We start from the raw sequence: 26,025 nt of genomic DNA on the forward strand, positions 1-26,025 counted from the left end.
AAATTGTTGATGTTTGTTTCTGTGCTATGGTGATGTTAGCACAATGTGAGATATTCTTTGTCTACTGATATATTCTGAACTCTCATCCCCCACCCCCAAGACTGGAATAGAAAAGGCTTTAGTTACTGTAAAGATGGGAAGCTCTTGCCCTAAGATAGAACTAGAAAATGTAGAGGGTGGTTTTGTGTACATTTTCCCATTCATAATTCTTCTTATATCTTATTTATAAGGACTTTTTAAATATAAGAATTATTGGTGCAAAGTTATGCAATCTCATTTCAGGTAGTATTTACTTCATATCAGACAACTAGAAAAAAATTGCTGTTAAAATTTAAAGAGCTATTTCTGTTCTTCAATTTCTTCTCTCCCTTTTTCTTTGTTCTTTTTCTTGTCTTTCTGGCTTTATAGAATGCATCTTCTGGGTGCATCTTAAAAATAATTAACAACTGTCTTTTATTAAAAAGCAATTTATATAGTTCCAGGCCATATTTATTTTATATGGTTTTAATGTTTTCTTAATTATTGGCTAGATCTTCTTTAATGTATACCAAGCTGCCATTTAATAATTGTGAGAAATCCATCAAACATCCTAGACTGGGCTTGGAGGATAGTCAACATGAATTTCTTCATGCTTCTTTTTTTTTTTTTTTAAATTCTTACCCAAGGACATTTTTTTTTCATTGCTTTTAGAGAGACAGGAAGGGAGAGAGAGAAACATCCATGCAAGAGAGAAGCATGGATTGGCTGCCTCCTGTACGCCCCCAGACTGGGGATCTTATGCACATGGATTGGGGATCGAACCTGCAACCCTTTGGTTACAGGAGGGCGCTTCAGCCAACTGAGCCACACCAGCCAGGTCCTCATCCTTGTTAAAACAAGGGACACAAATATAATCACATATAACCTGAGCCTTTAAAATTGCTAGGAGAAAGAATATAGTAAGAACTTAAATTTCTTGTAAGTAGAAGAAGTATCATATTCCAATATAGCTGTTACTGCTTCTATATGTCTGTACCTTAGGACAATAGAGGTAGGTGGGAGACGTTAAGAGACTGTGAAAAAGAAGTTACTGTTTTTTGCTGTGTATAATGTATTCTTTTTTGCCCAAATTTTTGAGGGAAAAATAAGGATGTGCATTATACATGGGTAGTACTAATTCTGTATCTATATAAATGTTTTTAATTATTTTATTTATGCTTATGTGTTAAATGTGTAACTCTAGAAAGTAATAACGATATCTGTATGCAAAATAATAGCCTGGAATATGATAACTGGTTTTGTTTCTAAATACAAATAAACAAAAATGGAATTAAACCATTAAAATCAGAGATTTCTTCCCCTGAAAGTTTGGGCCAAAAACTTGGGTGTGCATTATACATGGCAAAATAAAGCAATTGTGGAGAGTGTAGTTCAGGGACAGACACAATCACTCCTGAAAAGAAAAAGGCCATCACAGATCCGAGACCTGTGTTTTGCACATAGAGCAGGATGAAGCAAGCCCTCTTCCCAGTGTGTCATCCTCAGTCCATTTCATTTAGAGTCCTCTTTTTAGGCCTGTAAGGAGCTTGTCCAGTAGGGGCACTGAGCTCTGTTCTGGATGTAAGAGCAGGGATCTCACTGGGAGAGAAATACATAGTGGAAAGAGAGATGACAAGAAATGAGGTCAGACAATAGCTTTGGGGTGTGTTGGGTTAATTGGACATAAACATAGCAACACATAAAATCAAATTATTTCATAGATATAAACTTTATCTGCTGAGGAAATTTTCCTTGAGGTATTATAAATAATAAAAGTGTATTATATGCGTATACACAGTGTACTCCAAAATGATTTGGAGTAACTAAACACTTATATGTCTATAGAGAAAAAGGCAAAACATGCAAAAATTGGTGAATTTTGGCAGGTGTATAGGTGTTTTCTTATTCTTGCAGCCTTTTCACTTTGAAACTATTTCAAAATGACAAGTTTAAAAATGAGTCACTAAAACTCTAAATTTGTGCCTTTATGTAGAAAATGGGGATAATTGTATTAATCTTACTTGTAAGGCTGCTTTGAGTTTCAAATGTGCTCTGCATATGTCTCTGTGTGTCCATGTTTATGACTTTCTCTGGAGGCACATAGGTATATATGTACACGTGTGTATACATAAATGCATAGAGGGAGAAGTGATCTTTCGGACTTTCTTTAATTGGTTACCTAGATTGTGCATGTGTGTATTTAATAAGTCAGGTTTATTGAGGTATAATTTACATAGGTTGAAATTCATTTTTATGTGAAAAATTTTATGAGTTTAGACAAATTATATAGTTTGTGTAACCATCACCGAAATAGTACATTTCCACTGTCCCCCAAATTCATACTTCTTTATAGTCAATCTCTTTTCTTTCTTCAGCTGCTGGCAACCACTACTCTGATTTCTGTCCCCATAGCTTTGGCTTACTCAGAATGTCAAATAAATGGGATCATATTGTATGGGATCCTTTTATGTCTGGCTTCTTTTCACATAGCCCTGTATTTCTGAGATTCATCCATGTTCTTGAGTTGTTGGTTGTTTCTTTTTATTGCTTAATAGTATTCCTTGCATGTGTGTACCGCAATTTCTTTATCTGTTCACTATTCGAAACCTTCTCCACTTCCCAGTATTTTAATTTTCTTCTCAGAAGTAAAGGACATTTGGGTTGTTTGAAGTGTTTGGTGATTATAAATATGGCTATTATAAACAGTCATGTACCTGAATTGTCTGGTAACTACATGCCTAATTTTTAAGAAATTGCCAAATTATTTTCTAAAGAGGGTGTGCCATTTTTCATTTCCATCAGCAACGTGTAAGCATTTCAGTTGCATTACATCCTTGTCAGCACTTGGTATTGTCAATTTTTAAAGTCATTTTAATGGATGTATCTGTTATGGTTTTAATTTGGGTTTCTGTAATGAGTAATGATATTAAATCCATGTTTATTTGCCATCTGTACCTTTTCTTTGGTAAGGTTTCTAGTAATCTTTTGCCCAATCTTTTGTACTGTATTGTTTGGTTTAGCATTACTGAATTTTGAGAGTTCTTTGTATGTTCTGGATAGTATAACATTCCTGAAGTTTTTATAGTAAACATTAAAAAATATTTCTATAACAGTAAGTAAAATAATAGATCAATAATGTTTAAGTCAGAAACTATGAACAGTGCTTTGGTATCCTTAATCACTAGGCTCACTATGACATATTGTCAGGAATTAACTTTATGTAATATGAAAAATATCACTGCTCAGGCACTTACTTTTTTCAGAAATGTCAGGAAATAAAAACTTTGTCTTTCTTAAATTTTTAATTAAATTTCTTATATAACTTTGTCATTTGTCTTGCTGATTTATGGGTAATTTATGTAAAGTTAAAAAAGGTATTTTGGAAGAAATTTCTTAACATAAAAACCAAATGAAGATAGGAATTCAAAATGCTCTAGATTTTAAAACCTTCCTTAAGTCTCACAGATTGAACTAGATAATACTTGACCCTCAGATTAACTTTTTCATTCAGATCCTTATGTGTAAATCTCAGTCAGTGGAATTAAGAGTACTGCGATTATTTTCTAAGGTATAGTGAATATACATTGTTATACTATCATCTTCCAAAAAATACTGTTTTCCTTACCCTTTACACTCCAGATTTTCTTTATTTTTGTGTGCTGGGTATTCTTTATTCTTGAGTGTTAAGTTTTCAAAACAGAACAGGCTTATTGTGTTGTCACATTGGATATATTGTGTTAGACTCTGTGTTTCTGTTGTTACTAATCTAACTCTTAAAGCTCATTAAAAAATGTACTGTTTGTTTCACATTCTAAACTATATAAAGTGGAAACTTGCTGGAAATCTTATGAAATGATCAGTACACGTTAATGACAAGCAGCAAATTCCAGCTACTCTCTCTTCAGTATAACATCCTTAGTTTCTTCCATTAAAATTTTCTCCCTGTGCCCTATCTGCCCATGTTGTACTTACTATAATAATTATTGCTTTTGAAAAGGTGGTCTCTTTGTAATATACTACCCTGCATTTATTTCCATTAATACTTGTACCTTGATTTCAATGCCAAAAGAGCTTTTTATTCTAAGGGATGGATTATGTTCGCTTGCCTATGTTTACTTTGGTCATTTAGTCACTGACCAGCTGTTCCTTAATTAGAAATTACTTGCTGCTGCTAGTAGTAACATGCTTATGATCATCAGTATTATTGTTATTTTTACCGGAAGTGATGTTATCTCTTAGTAGACTTTAAATTCCCATACTTGATACCTTTTCTTGTGCATAGTACCACTCTGATGTGGTATGGTATCTCCAGAGATTTAATACTAAACCAGAACCAAGCCTAGTATTTAGTTACAGCTTTGCCCAGCGCATTAGTATTCTAAACCTTCTCCACTTCCCAGTATTTTAATTTTCTTCTCAGAAGTAAAGCATACACACACACATACATACACACACATATCTGTATATATATCCATCATATTAATTGTCAGGAATTCTAAATCATTTATTTAGTAATATCTGATATAAGAGTGGGAAGCATTACTTAGAATTTAAATTCTCCTGCACATTTATCAGAATAAGTGTTAAAACTTATTTAGAACTAGTTTATTGTTTTTGCATTTTTCCATAAAGTTTGTCTTCAAGAAATTCTGAATCAAACTCTAGTGACATTAATTTTTATTGAAAAGTTATTAACAAAAATACTTTCATTGTAAATTCAAATAAGCTTGTGATCAAATTGTAGAAAATATAAAAAAGGAAAGGCTTATATAAAAATGCTGTTGGCATGTTAATTAATGTATTTTCTTCTGGTCATTTAAAAAAATTTCTAAAGAAAACTACTAAACATGTTGAATACATTTTATATTCTGATACTGCCTTTGAACAGTAAATATAAGGGTATTCAATGTTATATTTTGGTTTTCATAAACTAAAAGTATTCATGTTCTACATTTTGTGTTCTTTCAACTTCCTCTTAATTTGCTACTTCTGTTTTTAATGTCATTTTCAGATATTTATTTAATGTATTTATTTACTCTGTATTATAGGTATCTTCATAAGCCATCAGTTTCTTCCTGGAATAATGTAGAATATAAGTAATTATTATATGAGCTTTATTATATTTCTTCCAAGATAATTACCATAGTTTACTTAATCATTCCTCTATTTTGAGACATTATGTTGATTTTACTTTATTATATATTACGGTAGGATGAGCAGCTCTTACATGTAGCATTATTTTTGACTTGGATGACTTCCCTAAGATAGAGTCAAATGGAATTTTATGACAATAGGATATAAACATTTTTATGATTTTTTAAAAGTATATTTTATTTATTATACTATTACAGTTTTCCCAATTTGTCCTCCTTTATCCCCCCTCTGCCCTGCACCCCCCACCCTCCAGCATTCCTCCTCCTTAGTTCATGTCCATGGGTTGTACATATAAGTTTTTTGAATTGTCTGTTTCCTATACCATTTTTGACCTCTCCCCATCTATTTTATGCCTACCAATTATGCTGCTTCTTCCCTGTACCTTTTCCCTCCTATTCCTTCCTTCCCCCTCTCGACTGAAATCTCTTCATGCAATGTCCATTTCTCTGATTCTGTTCCTGTTCTATTTGTTTGCTTAGTTTTTGTTTTTGTTGTTTTTCTTTTCTTTTAGGTTCAGTTGTTGATAGTTGTGTTTGTTGTTTTACTGTTCATATTTTTGATCTTCTTTTTCTTAGATAAGTCCCTTTAACGTTTCGTATAATAAAGGCTTGGTGATGATGAACTCCTTGAACTTGACCTTATCTGGGAAGCACTTTATCTGCCCTTCCATTGTAAATGATAGCTTTGCTGGATAGACTAATCTTGGATGTAGGTCCTTGCCTTCCATGACTTCAAATACTTCTTTCTAGCCCCTTCTTGCCTGCAAGGTTTCTTTTGAGAAATCAGCTGATAGCCTTATGGGAACTCCTTTGTAGGTAACTGTCTCCTTTCCTCTTGGTGCTTTTAAGATTGTCTCCTTATCTTTAATCTTCGGTAATTTAATGACGATGTGCCTTGGTGTGTTCCTCTTTGGGTCCAACTTCTCTGGGGCTCTCTGGGCTTCCTGGAAGTCTGTTTCCTTCACCAGATCGGGAAGTTTTCCTTCATTATTTTTTTCAAATAAGTTTTCAATTCCTTGCTGTTCTTCTCCTTCTGGCATCCCTATAATTCAGATATTGGAATGTTTCAGGTTGTCCCAGAGATTCCTAAGCCTCTCTTCATTTTTTGGGGTTCTTGTTTTTTCATTCTGTTCCAGTTGGATGTTTATTTCTTTCTTTTGTTCCAAATCGTTGCTTTGAGTCCTGGTTTCCTTCCTGTCACTGTTGGTTCCCTGAATATTTTGCTTTATTTCACTTTGGGTATCTTTCATTTGTTTTTTCATTTTTCAACCAAGCTCAATCAGTTCTGTGAGCATTTTGATTACCAGAGCTTTAAATTCTCCATCAGATAGGTTGGCTATCTCCTCATTGCTTAGCTGTCTTTCTGAAGCTTTGCTGTGTTCTTTCATTGGGGCCATATTTCTTTGTCTTGGTGCACCTGTTAAGTTGTAAGGGGGCGGGCCTTAGGTATTCACCAGGGCAGGGCAACCCTCCATGCTGTGCTGAGGTGCTGCCTGTGGGGGAGGGGCCAGAGAGGGAACAGTGCAGCTCGCCTGCTTGGCTCTAGCCCGCTTTCCAGTGAACTCTTGTGTGAGACTGGGAGTTTCTCCCACCATGGCAACCACTGTAGTCCACAGTCAGCCCTGAGTCTTGGTTTCCCGTTCAGCCAGCCCCGCCCTTGCAGTCCGCTGCCTCCCTGGGTGTTCTTACCAGTCTGGTTGTTCTGTTTGGCTGTTTTTTTTAATTCCTTGGTTGTTGGAGCTCCTTGCAGTTTGATTTTCTGGCACTTGTGGTTGTTTATTGATTTTAGATTGGTTGTTATCCTCTTTTTGGTTGTGCGAGGAAGTGAAGGGTTTCTACCTATACCTCCATCTTGGCCAGAACTCTCCATTTTTATGACTCTTGATATGTATTGCACAATTACTTTTCAAAGAGTTTTGTCACTAACACTGTGTGGTTATGTTGGATTCTGCACGTCTCTACTAATGCTGGGTATCATAATTTATGTTTTTGACTAATTTAATGTACAGAAATCTGTTTACATGTACTTTATGAGTGAGACTTTTCAACAGTTGTCATTTTTATTTTCTTTTACATTTGTTCATTTATCTGAGACATATTTTTATTTTTATTTTGTATGAGGATATTACAATAATATTTTTTAAATGTTAAATTACTTCCAGTCAAGATGGTGGCATAGACGAACATGGCACGCTTTTTGCACAACCACAACAAAATTACAACTAAAATATGGAGCAACCATTGCTCAGAACTGACAGAAATTGAGTTGAATGGAACAGAATTAAGGAAACCACATCCATCCAGACTGGTAGGAGGGGCACAGATGCAGAATGAGCTGGTCCCACAGCCACATGTGGTGGATAAACATTCGGGAGGGGTATCTAGGGAGCAAGGTGTCCCAGACCCATACCAGGCCCACCAGCCCAGGGTTCCAGTGCCAGGAAGATAAATTCCCACAACTTCTGGCTGCAAAAATCAGTGGGAATTGAGTCAGTGGATGAAACTACTGGAGCCCCAAGCAGTTCCTCTTAAAGACCCATCCATGGTCTTACCTGCTCAGATTCACTCCCTCTGGGCTCTGGTGCTGGGGAGGTGGCTTGAGGGACACCAGTGCATGCAAGGGGAGGCTGAGGTGTCTGGCACCAAGATGAGCAGAGGCCATTTTCTCTTTTCTGGGCCCTCCCCCCACAGAACCTGCAGTGTGGTACCGTATCTGAGATTCCATGAGCCTGGCTAACACTGTTTGACTCTTCTTGGAGATCCTCAGAGACTCCGTCCCACTCAACTCATGGGCCAACCCAAGCTCCTTTTCCAGATGAACAAAGAAGCAGCAGCTGGCCTCAATGAGCCCCAGGCCCACAACTAGCAGCCTAGATTCACAGCTTAACTTCACCTGGAAATCTCTAAGCCCAGTATAAGTAGCAGCCATCTCAGATTGCTTTATAGCCCAGGCAGGGTGGCCCCAGGGAAAACATAGGTGGGGGCTGATCTTGGCCTGTACCTCCAGGGATCCCCAGGGCCAGCCTACCCAGTGGACAGCTATAGACCATGTCTGAGCACCTCCATCCTACCCCTGCACAGCTGATCATCCATAGAGGATGGAGGTTGGTGGTCAGTGGTCATAGCCAGTCCTTGCAGCTGACTGACGTGGGTAAATCCCTCCCATTGATCTGTGAACACCAACCAAAGCTCACCTACAAGAGAAGGGTGTACTCAACCCACAAGAAGGGTGCACCTCGAGTACACAGCTTGTATGATAGGAGAGGCTGTGTCACTGGAACTCTATAGGACACCTACTATATTAGGCCACACTACCAAGACCAGAGTCAAAGCAGCTCTACCTAAGAGATAGAAACAAACACAGGGAGGCTGCCAAAATGAGGAGACAAAGAAACATGGCCCAAATGAAATGACTGATCAAAACTCCAGAAGAAGAGCTAAATGAAATGGAGATAAGCAATCTATCAGAGGCGGAGTTCAAAAACTGGTTATAAGGATGCTCAAGGAACTTAGTGAGGACCTCAAAAGCGTAAAAAAGATCCAGTCAGAAACAAAGGATAAGTTAATTGAAATAAAGAAAAATTTACAGGGACACAACAGTAGAGTGGTTGAAGCCAAGAATCATATCAATGATTTGGAACACAAGGAAGCAAAAAACCAATCAGAACAAGATGAAAAAAGAATCCAAAAAAATGAGGATAGTGTAAGCAGCCTACGGGACAACTTTAAGCAATCCAACATTCGCATCATAGGGGTGTCAGGAGAAGAGAAAGAGCAAGAAACTGGTAATCTATTTGAAAAAATAATGAAAGAAAACTTCCCTAATCTGGTAATAGGGAGATAGATATGAAAGTCCAGGAAGCACAGAGTCCCAAACAAGATGGATGTAAAGAGGCCTACCCCAAGACACATCATAATTAAAATGCAAAAGGTTAAAAATAAAGAGATGGGGGTTTGGGAGAATAAGTGAGGGGTGAGGGGATTAGAAGTACAAATAGGTTGTTACAGAATAGCTCTGGGGATGTAAAGTATAGTATAGCAAAAGGAGTAGCCAAAGAACTAATATGCATGACCTGTGGCATTAACAAGGGTGGGGGGATTGCCTGAGGGAGTGGGAGGTGCTGAGTAGAGAGGAGCAAGAGGGGAAAAATCAGGACAAATGTAATAGCATAATAAAATATAAGTAAAAACCAATAATGTTAACTTAATAAAATCATCTAAAATTAAATTAATGTGTAAAATAACATTTAAATATTTTAAGTAAAAATAATCATTTTTCACATTTGTTAAACATTTATTTATATTTAACGTTTTTTGTTTGACTTTGTTTTAATATAGAAAAGCTTTAACTATATTTATATAATCAAATTAGTTATTTATATTCTTTGCTTCTATCAACTGTAACCTCTCAACCAGAAGTTTGATAAACACTGAATTCAATTTTTCTCTAGCACTTTAAGTTACTTGCCCTCTGGAATGTTTTTTAACATCATAAAGCTATGTACTTTCTTAATTTGGCCTTTCCAGGTAGATTGGTAGTAGGAAAATGGATCAGCTACTTTCCTTTTAATTGTCAGCCTTTTGATTGAGGTGTTTCATATATCCACTCCATTCAGACAAAGGAGCTCAGCCAAAAGGAGAAAGTAAGAATAAATCTATAAAGTTCAAAATTGCCACATGTCATTCCCTCTAGAAAAAAAATTACATAGTGGAAGTACTCAGTTTTCCCTAAAATGTAAATATACCATAAGCTCTTTCATCCCTAAACAGTTAAAAAATATTTAAGGTTTTTACATAATTCATTATCTCCTTTTAAAGTTATATTCATGGTTTTGAGGTTATTAATGTTTTAGCCTGAACTTTGTGTTTTGTTAAGTATTTTTCACCAGGTCCACGATAGTTTTGACAAAGTAGACCATTCATAGACAAACATAACAGCTAGAAATTATAAAAAGAAAACCAAGATATGACTTATGTACCCAATTCACGCAAAAGATAAAAGGGAACAAATCTTGCCTCATTTCAGTCAGTTCCCTAAACAGAAATGTTGCTTGGTTCGTCAGTCAGCTACTTAGGATTTCCCCTTGCTCCATAAGGTCTTGCTTCTCTCCTCTATTTCCTTTCCTACCACCATCCAGCTAGTCATCCACACGAGACATCTCCAAACTGTCATCCCTCTGTCCCATATTTCATTTGCAGTTATTTATCACATGCTGTTTCTTTAGGATAGGAAATGATTCCTTAGCTTGATCACTTCTCTCTAGCCCTTTGTACCTCAGCATCTAATCATCTTTGGTATGAACTAAAGTCAGGTGGCCTACCTTTTTTTTATTGTTTTAATTTTTTAAAATTAAGTATAATTAGTATAGAATCTTATATTTGTTATATTATGTTCTTTATTCCACTCTGTCCTCTGAACAGTACTATCATCATTTTTTTAAACTGCCTTTCACATTAGTAGTAAACAGATTTTTAATAATTCTTAGTTGTCTACTGAATAATGTCTAAATTTATTAGCCTGGCAGAGAGAATAACCCCCCTTTCTTTGTCAGTTTTTACTACTTTGATTTTGACCTATATTTTAGTCTGTGTTTAAATTGTTTCTCTGAATATGTCATATTTTTTTTTATTGTTTTACCTTCAGCCCTGAGTATTTTTTCTCCCTTATCTGTCAAATTCCACTTCAAATGTTAAACTTTCCTTGCCTGTTTGATTCAGAACCATTTACTTTTCTGCTCTGTGCTTTTTATTTGGCTTTGTTCTATATGTAGTTCTTTCTAAATAGCTGTATGGAAAATTACTATGTTCTTCCATTATAAGATGAAATAGACTTAAAATGTTTTTCCTACAAAACAGTTTTTATGCTTATTACACTGATAATCAAAATAAATGTATAGAAGATCCATAATTGCTTCTACCTTGGAGTTAACCACTATTAACATCTTGGTTGTACTCCTCTTGCTTTTTTTTTAGTACATACATATATTGTATAATTTTGTTTGCAATTAACATGTATATTGTAATTTTGTTGAATTATATTATGTAAATATTTTGATAGCTTAAGATTTCTAAATTGGAATATATGAAAATATCTATTAATAGAAGATATGTCTATGACATTAAAATAAATTTAACTCCTTGGTAGAAGCAGTAAAAACACTCAGTAAAAATTAATCAGACTAAAAAATTAAACACTTCTGTCAAAAACATTCAGTTTTGGGAAATGAACCTACCCTGTCATTCATCGGGATTTACCAGGATTTATCAGGTCACTGCTATTTTTTTCTCTATGCATGTCAATATTGCAAGTCTTAGTCTCTGCCCTAAGGCAAAAAAGGGGGAGAGAAAATTGTCATTATTCACAAATGATAATTACTTCTGTGTGGCAAAAACAGATAAAACATTAGAATTAATTAGAGATGTTAGGAACTTGGCTGGAAAAAAATTAATGTAAATAATTATACTTCTAAATACCAGCAACAAATAAAAATTAGGTTTAAACAGACATTAATTCCAATAGTATTAAAACATAGGAAGTATGAGGTAGTGACTCTAAAATAAAGGATATGCAGGATTTATGTCAAGATTATGAAATTTATTTAAGAGATATTAAAGACCTCAATAAATATATGTGATCATGAATTGGTCAATTTGATATTGGAAAGATACCACTTTTTTCTATGTGTGTATAATCAGTGCAATCCTAGTCCAAAATTCTGGCAAGTTTTTTTTTTTTTTTTAAGGAAATTGACTAGTTTGTCAATGTGGAGGTACAGAAGGACCAATATCCAAAGCACTCATGAAGAACAAGGTGAAGACACTTGTCCTTTCATTAAGACTTAACAAAGTGATAGTAATAAGACAAAATGGAGTTTGTGCAGTGGTTGACATATAGATACAGATACAGAGTCGGAGTAAAGAGCCCAGAAATGGTTAAGCTCATATATATCGGTAACTCTCTATCTATCATCTATCTAATCTGTCTGCCTATCGGTGGTGGTTACACAGGTGCTCACTTTACACGTACAGTCATGTGCTGCATAATGATGTGTTAGTCAGCGATAGACTGAATATATATGACAGTGGCCCCATAAGATTATTATAATGGAACTGAATTTCCTTTAAGAAATGGAAGCATATGCAGTTCAGGGGGATATTTTTTTTCCCTCTGAAAGGAGAAATATCTGTGGGGCTTAGCAATTGATTCCCTACCAGTCTTTGTACTTTGGAAGAATTTTCAGGTTGTAATGATGTAAAGCATAGATAAGTTTTATTTCTTCTATCAGTTCAGTGCCATAGAGAGCTATTTGTGTCAGACAGGGTCAGAGGAACCAAAAACAAATTTTTAAGGTCAAAATATTTATTCCTCAGTTCTGCACCCTCTCTATGTTAAACACCTTCTTCTTTTTTTTTATAAGTAACAGAAAGTTCCTTAATCTGACCACTGCTCTAATACGCAGTCACCTAACAACATTTCTCAGAAAGTATCCCATCTTTAAGCAGCACATGACTGTATTTTATAAATTGACATTTATTGTAGATACCCTTAAGGAATTTATTAAAACAAAATAAAATTAGAAAAAAAAACAATAAAACTTCCTTCCACTCTATAGAGATGCAAACACTAACAGTTAATGTTTTTAGTTTAACATCATAAATCTAAGTAATGTAATTGTGCCTCATCCTTGAATTAACAAGTTTAAATGTCTACTCACACTGATCTTGAAGATGAAGATTATAGTGTATACTGTTTTTTGTTTTTTTCCTTTCTTATTGTTTTATTTACATTGTTTTATATATTTTTTCGATTGATTGACTTTCAACAATATACTTAAAATGTCTTTAAAAAATTGATTATTAACATCTGAGTTACTTATTCTTTTCAATTAAAAGAGAATTAGAATGCTTTGCATCTCTCTATTCTCCCAACTTCAAAATGTCAGTATTATATATAATGTTTTATTTTGATATTTTGAATATTTACTTAGATTTCTTTTTTGAAGTTATATTGTCTTAAGCTAATGTTAAACATTTAGAAAGTTAAAAAAGAAAGAAAAATCCCCAAAGTATTAAAATATCCCCAAAAATCTCAATACTTTTGCCAAGATACAGTTTTATGCTTAATTTAATATCTAAGGTTTTGTTGTTGAGTTGTACACTTGAAATCTGTATGGTTTTGTATATAACGTTTTTACGTTCTGTTTCACAACTATAATTAAATGTTATATGTTTTATATTTGCATAGATTCTAAAATGAAAAAGTAAACAAAATATAATTACCAAATAACTAGGTGAATATTATTCTCTGTAGATCCCAGTGGTGTGATTGGATTGATTTATAGGAAATACAATTTTTTATTAAAAGTTTTGCTACTTAAAGAAGAATATTGCATGTAATGAGGTTTAATGGATCCTCTTTAATTTTTTTTCTGGATTCCTTTTCTTTTCCAAAGCCATACACAGTTCTCAATTTTTCTGTTTTAAAAAATCCCACTCTATCTTCTTACTTAGTTTGTTTTTGATTGGTATTCCTCCTCTGTAGTAATTTTCAAATTTTCATATAAGGAAAGGATGGGAAAATATTTTCCCTAATTAGTATAGTAATATGAGTGGATAGTGAATTCTACTTTGAAGATCTTTTCTTTTCTCCTAGCATAGGATAAAATATTACATTGACTTAGCATTCTATATTCTTTAAAAAAATGATTTTATTTATTTTTTTAGAAAGAGGAGAAGGGAGGGAGAAAGAGAGGGAAAGAAACATTGATGCATAAGATAAACATTGATCAGTTGCTTCTCACATGCCCCCAACTGGGGACCTGGCCGGCAATCCAGGTATGTGCCCTGATCAGGAATCAATCCGGGACCTTTAGATTTGTGGGATGACCCAACCCAGTGAGCCACATGAGTCAGGGCTAGCATTCTGTGTTCTTTAGAAGTCAGGTATTATTCTGATTCTTAACTCCTTTTTAGATAATGTGATGTTTTTACTCTAAATCTTTTAGGATTTTTCTCTTTCTATGAGAGTTAAGAAATGTAACAAGTATGTCCAAGTATGGATCTTAGTCCCCACTGCATAGTAGAATTGCTTGGTGTTTGGACAAATCTGAAGACTTAATTTTTTTCCTTTTTGAAAATGTTTTTTCTGGTCATTTCCTTCCTACCCTTCATTATCTCTATTCTCCCTTTTTATCATTCTTTTTAAGGGGGTCTTGGGCCACCTGATTCATCCTCTGTGTTTTAATTTATCTTTTATACTTTTCATCTTTTTTTATATCCAATTTTTTTGTATTTTTCTTAACTTCAACTTGATTTCTTTCACCTTATTGTTTATTTATGCCCATTTTTGTTACTCAAGTGGCAAAGTTAATGTATGGAAACCTTATTATTTCCAAGTTACTTCTTTTTCATATAGTAATTAAACAGGCATGTTTCCCTGTATTGTCTATTAGAAAAAACTAGACAGTCAGTGGAAAATAGTATGGCAGTTCCTCAGAAAGCTAAACATAGGGTTAACATTTGACCCAGAAAGTCTATTCCTAGGTATATAGTCACGAGAAATGAAAATATTATGTCCACAAAAGCCTTGTGTGCAAATGTTCATAGCAGCATTTTTCACAACAGCCATAAGGTGAAACCAACCCAAAGTGTTCATCGATGGATAAATGGATAAACAAAAGGTGACATATCCATATAATGGAATATTATTCAGCCATAAAAAGGAATGAAGTACTTATATATTCTATAGCATGTATGATAGCAAGTATAAAGCTTGATAACATTATTCTAAGTAAAAGAACCCAATCAACAAAACCATATACACATTATATGATTCCGTTTATATGAAATACCCAGTATAGGCAAAATTATAGAAATAGAAAGTAGATTAATGGTTGTTTAGGGTGGGGAAGAATGATGGGAAGATTTGGTTTTGATAGCTTAAGGATATAGCATTTCTTTTTGAAAATATTCTAAAACTGATTCTGGTGATGATTGTACAACTATGAATATATTTTAAATGATTGGATTGTAGCCTTTAAATGGATGAACTATATGGTACATGAGTTACATCTCAATAAAGCTATTACCAAAATAAATAAATAATTGTCAGGTGGGCTAAGAGTCTACACAACTGCCAGAATATGGAGGACTTTACCATGATAGATTGGAACATTTAAACAAATTTTGCTCTTGTGGTAAAGTAAGAGTGGTTAGGCAGCTACATTGGTATTCCAAAGACTAGTGTTTAAAGAAGGTACAACTACTATTATGTCTCCTATCAATGCTGTGTGAATGTATTATATTTGCTTTCTGCTACACTAGAATTTGTTATTTCTCAAAATTGTGGTCTGTGTGGCATCTTTTCTGTATGTGATACTGTTATACTTCTGTTTATTTTTACATGTGTAAAACATGCTTTTTGATATCCAGTAAGACTTAAGAAAAGTACTGAACCTATACTACATTATTTGTCTTGAAATGTGAGGTCCTGTAATTTTTATACCTCTTAAACTGATTCCAAATATAACATTAGTAAGCAAAATTTTGATTTCTTATAGAAAACTCTTAGTTGACCAGAATGAGGAGAAATATACACTAATTTCTGTGTTTTAATTAACAAGTAATTCTGAGGCTGTTGTTCTGATTTGGACTTGCCAGTGCGCCATGTGTGACCTTTGTTTGGCAATCTACTTAGGTACACTGTGCCTCACAGCCCTCATTCATTACATCAAAGCATTCTACTAGGTCCCTTTCAGCTGCGAAATTGGTCGTTTACTCTGTTTACTTTCTTTTTGTTACTGAAGTCTCAGCACCATCCCATAGAGCTTTTTTTGCAACGTGTGAATGTTCTGTATTTGTGTGCCCAGTATGATAGCCACTAAGCCACGTGTGGCTATCAAACATATAGCTACTGAGAATGATTAACAGAATTTTAAATTTTATTTAATTAGGTTAAATTTAAATGTCTGTAGCCACATGAGGCTAGGATATACCTTATTGGACCAATATGGTTCTAGACTATTACCACCTTAGCTTTGCTAGATGCTCTAGAGAAAAAGAGCATCTTTTAATAATATTTATTATTTAATAAATAATAATTAATTTATCAAATAATAAATTATTAATTTATACTTATCAATTAATTATTAATTATATCTGGAGAGACTCTTTCTAAATAAGTTTACATCCACAGGTTCTGAGGGGACATATCTTTTTGGAGACCACCATTCAACTCACTACAAATGTGGTCTAAAAGCTTTTGAGGATTATCTTTTGGAAGTGGAAGTACCTCAAATGAACCTAGCATTTGACCACTCTGTATTTACTTTGTCCACTCACACCCCTTGTCCTCCAAGTTCTAATATCAGTCTTAGCTGATACCTAGTTAATAAAGTAATTAGAGGAGAACTTACTAAACTACCAAAATTTTCCACCTATCTGTATCTGTGTCCTATGTACTTTGTCTTCTCTACTGTTTTTATTCCATTAGTAGTATTGGTGATATACAATTATAGCTGTCAAAGTTCTGAGCAGGTTTGCTGATGGTGTTCATTGACATCTCAAGGTTTTAAAGGTGGAATTCCAAGGCAATTGGAGGTATAGAACTGGTTATCACTCCATTTTCTCTACCCCAAATCTAACCTCTGAATTTATCATATGTGTGTGTGTGTGTCTGTGTGTGTGTATTTATTCTGTGCATGTTTCACTTGAATAGCAGGATCTACTTTTATACTTAAAGTTTTGAAAATATTTTCAAGACTGAAATCTTCCTCAAATATTGTACTCACATCCTAACCTCTCTCTTCTTTGACTGACCTCTTGTAGCACTTACTGTCTACATTGCTTACATGTTATTTGATAAATTGGTATTTTCTAATTTTCTCTATGTTTTCATATGTATTCATTTTTTTGTCCCTCTAAAGCTTGTAAATCCTTTGAAATTAAAGTACATGCCTCTTGGATATCTCTCACAGCATCTAACAAGTTAAAGACATGTAGTAAGGAATACTGATTTGTGATCCAGATTAGTAAATGTCATCATCTAATTTGACCCTTGTTTCAATCACTGTCCATAGTCCCTTGGCTAAGGGTGTGTAGTAGGAAGGGTGTACATGGATAATCTTTTAATAAAAGTAACGTGTATAGTGAATATATGTATTTCCTGGAGAGAAGTTCTATAGCTTTTATCAGATACAATGAAGTCTCAAAACTTAGATTATCTTTCTCCATGCCTCTGTTCATCAGATACAGAAATGGTCACCAAGCACCTTGCCTAGAATCACACAACCCACTGTAGTTTTCTGATTCTTTAAATTATAAACCATTAGTCCTCATGATATCTAAGACTTTTAAAACTTATTAGAATATACATTTATAAGGATTCTAGGGAGCACCACTTAATGTAGGAAAATATGTATTGCTTATAATTATGATTTTTTATTTCTAACTTTATCTTAATGATTAATAATGGAAAGCCTACATAGTTTAAATTCTTATAGTTGTAAATTTATATAATAAATATCTTAAGCATGGATATTTAGCAAAGATTTTTATATAGTATTTTCATTCATTTATACAATATAATTGTATAATTGAAAATTTCCACTAATTGTGATTAATGTGCTTCTAATCAGAAAAATTTGCATTGTGAAAACTGAGAGATGCTAACTTACTTTTTCTACTATGATTTCTTATAGGTTTGATGAACTGGTAAAAAAATTCAAAGTTGAATATCATGCTGGTGGTTCTACCCAGAATTCAATGAAAGTGGCCCAGGTTGGTTAATTATTTTTAAAGTTATAAATAAATGGATTCAAAATGATTCTAGACTTTTGGTTATTGTACATAATTGTTCCAATCTATGTTTTGTTGCTATGGAATAGTTTTACTGGTTTTGAATTAGGATTTTAGCAGTCATTTCCCATCCAATCAACAAAACTTACTTTATTTTAATTGGTATTTCTTTGGTTTTATTGGTAAGCCTGAACATCATTTAATGTGTTTATTGTTCATTTACATTTATTCTTTCTTTTGTAATTATTATTTTTTAATTATTTTTTATTTTTATTCAGTTTTAATTGTCTGCATTATTCTTTCTTAATTGTCAAATTCTTTGACTATTATTTTTCATGTTGTTGGTTTGTACAATTTCTCATATTGCGGATAGTATGGTTTTTTATTCTTTAAATTGAAGGTATTTCTTATTTATAATTTAACTGTTTATAGTGGCTTTTGCTGTGTTGAAATTTTTAATTTTTTTAATACAATTAAACCTTGTGGCTTCTGCATTTCATATAGTGCTTCTAAGGACATTTCTGTAATGACATACTACAAGTTTTCTTGTGTTACATGTGGATACATATATTTGTGTACATGAAAATAGGCAGATTTATATTTGTGTGTCTATATCTGGGTATATCTTTATATACATATATACATACATAAATTTATATGTATGTATAAATTTATATATCTATATCTATACCCATATCTATATCTTCCAGTGGGTAATTGGATAAACTTATTTGACATACACTCTTCAAGTCACCAGCCTAACTTAATCTTGAGTGAGAAGGTTAGTGTCCTGTTTAAACTTACAATTATAAAGGACATGAAAAAACTTTACATAGCTCTGGTTCTTACCTCTGTAATTTAAAACTAGCTGAAAATCCCACTCACTGCAGTCATAGGTCAATTCTGAATGACCTGGATCATTTTTATTTTTCATTGATTAGTGCTTTTCTTTTGAATTGTATTATCTTTAAGGACTGGGGAAGTAGAAAATGACAAATAAAAGTTGAACAATTTCTCTTTTTTGAACTAAACCTTAGTTGAGTTAGACACACTATAATTTTCTTGCATATTGACAAAGCTCACATTTAATCATTGTACTAAAATACTTTGGTTGTAAAAAGTAATCTTTAAGGTGGCCTTTGGTTTGCAGTGGCCTGAGGAGTCTTTTGTTTGTCAGTTGATTTGTATTGTTTTTGTAGAACATCCTGCTGGCTACTTTGTGAGCTCAGGTTAATAGAAAAAGGGTAATGTATTAGTTCACTCAGGCTGCCATAACAAAATATCACAGACTGGTTGGCTTAAAGGAGAAATTTATTTTCTCACAGTTTTAAAGGTTAGAAGTCCAAGATCAAGTTTCCACCAGGGTTGGTTTTTGGAGCAGTCTCCTTCTTGGCTTGTAGACGGCTGCTTTCTCACTGTGTTTTTCCATGTCCTTTCTTCTGTGCTCACATGAAGAGCGATATGTCTTGTCTTTCTTCCTCTTGTAAGGACATGTATCATATTGTATGAGGACCCCACCTTTAGGACCTCATTTAACTTAATTACTTCCTGAAAGGCCCTATCTCCAAAGACAATCACTGGTTTGGGGCTTCAATTATGACTTTCCAGGGCAGGGACACAATTCTGTTCATAACAGATGCCTTTTTTAAAGCCTCAGTCTATCAAAGCATATTCTACTACTTTTTCAGTTGTTTCTCTTTGTAGATTTGGGAGACTATTAGCTGTCCACTAATAAATTCTATTTTTTTCTTGAGCGTATTCATCAATGCTCATCTACCTTCTCATAGTTTATTACTTATATAATTTATATCAACATTATTAGATTTCTACCTGATATTGGTCTCATTAATTAAACAGTCATTCCCAACTGTTATTATTTTGCTATTTTTATAATACTTTACATGCATTGTATTGTAACAATGTGCTCTAATAATGGTTTATTTGTTTCTATCTTTAGCAAGGAAGTACATGGAATTTAAATTTTTGAGTGGCTCATCCAATATTTTTATTTTATTAGTGATATACTTGAAATCTTTTCTTAAAATATATTTTATTGAGTATACTATCACAGTTGTCCCAATTTTTCTCCCTTTGCTCCCATCTGCCCAGTACCCCCATTCTCTCTAGCAATTTGCCCCCTCAGTTCATGTCCATGGGTTGTGCATATAAGTCCTTTGGCTTCTCTATTTCCTATACTGTTCTTAACATCCCTCTGTCTATTTTGTACCTGCAAATTATGCTTCTTAATCTCTGTACCTTTTTTCCTTTCCCCATTCCAGCTAATAACCCTCCAAATGACCCATGTATCTATGATTCTGTTTCTGTTATGGTTATTTGCTTAGTTTGTTTTCTAAGATTCAGTTGTTGATAGTTGTGAGTTTGTTGTCATTTTATTGTTCATATTTTTGACCTTCTTATTTTTCTAAAATAAGTCTCTTTAACATTTCATGTAATAATGGCTTGGTGATGATGAACTCCTTTAACTTGACGTTATCTGGGAAGCACTTTATCTGCCTTTCCATTCTAAATGTGTTGTAGGTCCTTGCTTTCCATCACTTTGAATATTTCTTGTCAGTCCCTTCTAGCCTGCAAAGTTTCTTTTGAGAAATCAGCTGACAGTCTTATGGGAAGTCCCCTGTAGGTAACTATCTGCTTTTCTCTTGCTGCTTTTAAGATTCTCTCTTTATACTTAACCTTTGGCAATTTAATTATGATGTGTCTTGTAGTGGGCCTCTTTGCATCCATCCTGTTTTGGACTCTGTGCTTCTTGGACTTGATTGCCTATTTCATTCACCAAATTAGGGAAGTTTTCTTTCATTATGTTTTTTAAGTAAGTTTTCAATTTCTTGCTCTTCCTCTTCTTCTTCTGGCATCCTTATGATGTGGATGTTAGTACATGTGGAGATGTCCCAGAGACGCCTTATACTGTCTTTGTTTATTTGAATTCTTGTTTCTTCTTGCTTTTCTGGTTGAATGCTTATTTCCTCCTTATGTTCCATCCTGTTATTTTGAATCCCAGCTTCATCCACTCTACTGTTGGTTCCCTGGTTTTTTTGTTATTTCACTTCATTTCTTCCTGGGTCTTTTTTATGCTGTTGCCATACTCAGTGAGTTCTTTGAGCATCCTGATCACCAGTGTTTTGAGCTCTGCATCTGAAAGATTGGCTATCTCTGTTTCATTTAGTTCTCTTTTGTGGGGTTTTGTTATCTTCTTTCATTTGGTCCACATTTCTTTGTCTCCTCAGTTTGGCAGCCTCCCTGTGTTTGTTTCTGTGTATCAGGTAGAGCTGCTTTGACGCCATGTCTTAGCAGTGTGGACTATTGTAGAAAAGGCGCCTTAGGTAATTGCCAGGGAGGGGCATCCTGCCTCACTGCTTTGTGGCTCTGTGTTGGGGAAGGGCTGGGAGAGGGGACAATGCCACTGCCTGGCTTCTGGAGGTTTGCCCAGCATTCGCCCTGTTTGCAGTCACTTCACTTACTACCTGTATGTGACTGGTGCCCTTCCAGCTGTTGCTCTGGTGCTGATTACCAGCAGGTGTGGATCTCTGTATGTCTTAAGTCTGTGTGGGCCGTTTAAATGGAGTCTTTTGAAAGTCCAGCAATTTCTTCCACCACCCCAAACCCCACTGGTTTTTACAGCCAGAAGTTATGGGTATTTATCTTCCTGGTGCTGGAACCTGGGCTGTGGTCTGGCCTGCAGCTGGTATTGCTTGCTCCGGAAGTATCCCTCCTGATTTTTGTCCACCACATGTAAATGTGGGACCTCCTGTTCCATCTCTGCTGCCTCTCCTCACCACACTATGTCTCTATGTCTCCACCCTTCCCACCTGTCTGGATGAATGGGCTTCTTTATATCCTTGGTTGTCAGACTTCCATATATCTCGATTTTTTCATGGTTCTGGGTATCATTTGTTTTGAGGTCTAGTTGTAATTCTGTGGTTGCAAAAGGAGGTAAAGCCTGTTTACATACATCTCCATCTTGACCAGAATTTGTAGTTGAAATTTATCCTGATTGCCAGACTAGCAATCTTGCTTTTATATCAGATGGAGTGCTGAAATTCAGTTTGGTTCAGTTCAGCCAACATGTACAAGAAATGTTCCTTTTTCTCTCATTTTTCCCATTTATTCATTGCCATTTGTTAAATTTCTACTGTGTGCCAGGTATCAATTAGATGTTGGTGTTGCAAAAGCTAATAATCAATTTGGCCCATACTTTTTGTTGTAGTGAAAATACATTGGAGAATGGGAGTGTTGGGGTAGAGAAAGAGAACCATAAGCTATTAAGTACAATATAATCTTTTATTTTTTTATTTTTATTTTTTAAAATATATTTATTGATTATGCTATTACAGTTGTCCCATTACCCCTCCCACTCCACTCCATCCTGCCCACCCCCCTCCCTCCCACATTCCCCCCCCATAGTTCATGTCCACGGGTTATACTTATAAGTTCTTTGGCTTCTACATTTCCTACACTATTTTTACCCTCCCCCTGTCTATTTTCCACCTATCATCTATGCTACTTATTCTCTGTACCTTTACCCCCCTCTCCCCCTCCCACTCCCTTATTGACAACCCTCATGTTCTAGTTGTTTGCCTAGTTTGCTCTCGTTTTTGTTTTATGTGTGGCTGTTAATAACTGTGAGTTTGCTGTCATTTTTACTGTTCCTAGTTTTGATCTTCTTTTTCTTAGGTAACTCCCTTTAACATTTCATATAATAAGGGCTTGGTGATGGTGAGCTTCTTTAACTTGACCTTATCTGAGAAGCACTTTATCTTCCCTTCCATTCTAAATGATAGCTTTGCTGGATACAGTAATCTTGGATGTAGGTCCTTGCGTTTAATCTTGGGTAATGTAATTATGATGTGCCTTGGTGTGTTCCTCCTTGGGTCCAGCTTCTCTGGGACTCTCTGAGCTTCCTGGACTTCCCAGAAGTCTATTTCCTTTGCCAGACTGGGGAAGTTCTCCATTATTTGTTCAAATAAGTTTTCCATTTTTTGTTCTTCCTCTTCTCCTTCTGGCACCCCTATAATTCGGATGTTGGAACGTTTCAAGGTGTCCTGGAGGTTCCTAAGCCTCTCCTCATTTTTCCAAGTTCTTGTTTCTTCATTCTTTTCTGGTTGGATGTTTGTTTCTTCCTTCTGGTCCATACCATTGATTTGAGTCCCAGTTTCCTTCTCATCACTATTGGTTCCCTGTACATTTTCCTTTGTTTCTCTTAGCATAGGCTTCATTTTTTCATCTGTTTTTCGAACAGATTCAACCAAGTCTGTGAGCATATTGATAACCAGTGCTTTGAACTGTGCATCCGATAGGTTGGCTATCTGTTCACTGCTTAGTTGAATTATTTCTGGAGCTTTGAAGTGTTGTGTCATTTGGGCCATTTTTTGTTTGTTTGTTTGTCTTGGCGTGTCTGTTACTTTATGGGGCGGAGCCTTAGGTGTTCACGGGGGGGGGGGGGGGGGGGGTAATGCTGGTCGCTGCGCTGTGACGCTGTACGTGGGGGAGGGGCCGAGTGGGAGCAATGGTGCCCGCCTCGCTCTCCTCCAGATTTCAATCTTTCACTCCGATACCCACAATCAAACTGGGCCACTCTGGTGCTGGTTCCCGAGTAAGTGGGCCTGTGCACGCTCTAGGCCCCTGTGGGTCTCTCCAACAACCTCTCCTGTGAGGCTGGGAGTCTCTCCTGCTGCCGCCCCAACCCCCAGGGGCGCTTTCGATCAGAGGTTTGAGGCTTTATTTCCTGGAGCTGGAGCCCTGGGTTGCGCGGTCCGCTTGGCTGCCTGCTGTGCGTCCGGTTTATCTGTGGGCGAATGTGGTGCCGCAGGGTGCTACCCGCCACTCTGCCTGCCCCGCTCTCCGCCACTCTGAGTCCAGCCCTCTGGGTTTATCTGTGCAAATGTGGGGCCGCAGGGTCTGCTAGTGCTCGGACTGCCTGCGCCATTTGTCCCACACTCCGCCAGTCTCAGTCCTGCCACAGCCACGCGAGTCCTCTCCACCCTGGTGCCCGTCTCCGCCCCTCCTGCTGGTCTGGATGAGTGTTTATTTTCTATTGGTGTCGGTCCCCCTTGCTGTTCGATTCTCTGTCAGCTCTGGTTGTGCAAGGAGCCGCAGTGTGTCTACCTACGCCGCCATCTTGGTTCCTCCTAAGTACAATATAATCTTATAGGAGCAAAAAACAAACAAAAAAATTTATAAGAACCAGAATAAAGATACATCATTACTCATGTGATATATATCTGATTTCTTCAGTTTTGGGAAACTTGAAGGCACAACTCTGAATATTTTCCCAAGTACACGTCCAATGTGATGTTCTATTCCTAGCCTTATCACAATAATTTCAATTTTCTCAGTAGGATTTTTATCTCATGTCCTAGATTTTGGGAAGTTTTAAACTTGAACTAGGAAAACTAAACGAGATACCCTGAATAGCAGTTTTTCTCTTGAACCCCCACACCTCAGCATAAAACTAGTTTATCAGTCTGTTTTCTAGAGAACTGTTTGTGGAGCCTCTCAGAGACTGTCATAAGGAGGTAAGAGTAATGCTAGATTTGTTCTAGATTTTTTGCTTTAAAAGCAGAGTAATTCTGCTTTTTTTTCTGTTTTGTATATTAGCTTTTAAAGGTTTCACTCCCACATCACATCCATTAGGATGGCTTCTATCACAGAAACATAAAATAACAGATCTTGGCAAGGATGTAGAAAAATTGGGATCCCATACACTGTTGGTGGGGATGTAAAAATTGTGCAGCTACTATGGAAAACAATATGGCTGTTGCTGAAACAATTACAAATAAAATCGCTACCTGATTTAGCTTATTCCACTTCTGAGTATGGTATGGACTGAATGTTTGTGTCCCCTTAATATGTTTGTTGAAGCCCTAACACTCAATATGATGGTATTTGATCATCAAATGCCTTGAGATGGGGCCTTGGAGAGGTTATTATGGCAAGAGGAGGTCATAAGGGATCCCCTTATGAGAAGACACACCAGAAAGCTTTCTTTCTTTCTCTCTCTCTCTGTCTCTCCTTCTCCCCCTCTTCCTTCCTCCCTTTCCACCACATAGGACACATTGAGAAGGTGGCCATCCACAGGCCAGGGAGAGAGTTTCCACTAGGACCTAAACTTTCTACACATTGATCTTGGATTTCTTAGCCTCCAGAACTCTGAGAAATAAATTTCAGTTGTATTAGCCATCCAGTTTGTGGTATTTTGTAATGGAAGCCTGAGCAGATTAAGACAGGTTTCTTTAAAAGAATTGAAAGCAGCATTATTCACAATAGCATAAAGGTGGAAGCAACCCAAATGTCCTTCAGTGGGTAAATGAATATAGGTGTGTGTGTGTGTGTGTGTGTGTATATACAAACACACACACACACACACACAATGGAATATTATTCAGCCTTAAAGTGGAAGGAAATTCTGACACATGATACAAACATGGAAGAATCTTCAGTACGAACATTGAAGATGTTAATGCCAGGGGAAGTCAGTCAGTCACAAAAGGGCTAATACTAATGATTCCACATGTATGAATTACCTGTATTAGTCCAGTTTATACAGATGGAAAGTAGAATGGTGATTGCCAGGGGTTGGCAGGAAGGGGAAATGGGAAGTTACTGCCTAATGGATATAGAGTTTTCGTTTTACAAGTTGAAAAAAGTTCTAGAAATGGATAGTAGTGATGGTTGTACAACAAAGCGCATGTACTAAATACCACTGTACTTGTACACTAAAAATGATTAAAGAGGTAAATTTTGTGTCTTATCTATTTTAGCACAATTAAATATAAAAAGGTTCTGGAAATGCTTTAGTAGGGAATGATATTAGTGTGATACATTAATAGGTTTCATTGCCTTATTTAACAATCAGGGAAGCAACATAAGAGGATGGGGTTGCTGTTGGGATCACGAGAGTCCATTAGCACTGGGTTTAAGATCAGACTTTGTCACTTTACTGGCTGTTAAACCATGATCAATTTATTCAACTTTTCTGGGCCTTTCATATGTAAATATGCAGTTTAAAGCTTATCTCAGATGGAAGTTGTAAGGATTAATG

At 35.6% G+C, this 26,025-nt stretch overlaps 1 protein-coding gene across 2 annotated transcripts in view; it reads left to right on the plus strand.

The window, feature by feature from the left end:
* Positions 1 to 26,025, plus strand: part of ADK (adenosine kinase) — a 581,524-nt gene that overhangs the window by 191,957 nt on the left and 363,542 nt on the right. For both annotated transcript variants that reach the window (XM_053922691.2, XM_024561378.4), the window contains exon 4: positions 17,870 to 17,948. In XM_053922691.2, coding sequence (XP_053778666.1) covers positions 17,870 to 17,948 — 79 coding nt within the window. The remainder of the gene's footprint in view (positions 1 to 17,869; positions 17,949 to 26,025) is intronic.

Source organism: Desmodus rotundus, chromosome 4, assembly GCF_022682495.2.
Source record: "Desmodus rotundus isolate HL8 chromosome 4, HLdesRot8A.1, whole genome shotgun sequence".
Classification (NCBI taxonomy): domain Eukaryota; kingdom Metazoa; phylum Chordata; class Mammalia; order Chiroptera; family Phyllostomidae; genus Desmodus; species Desmodus rotundus.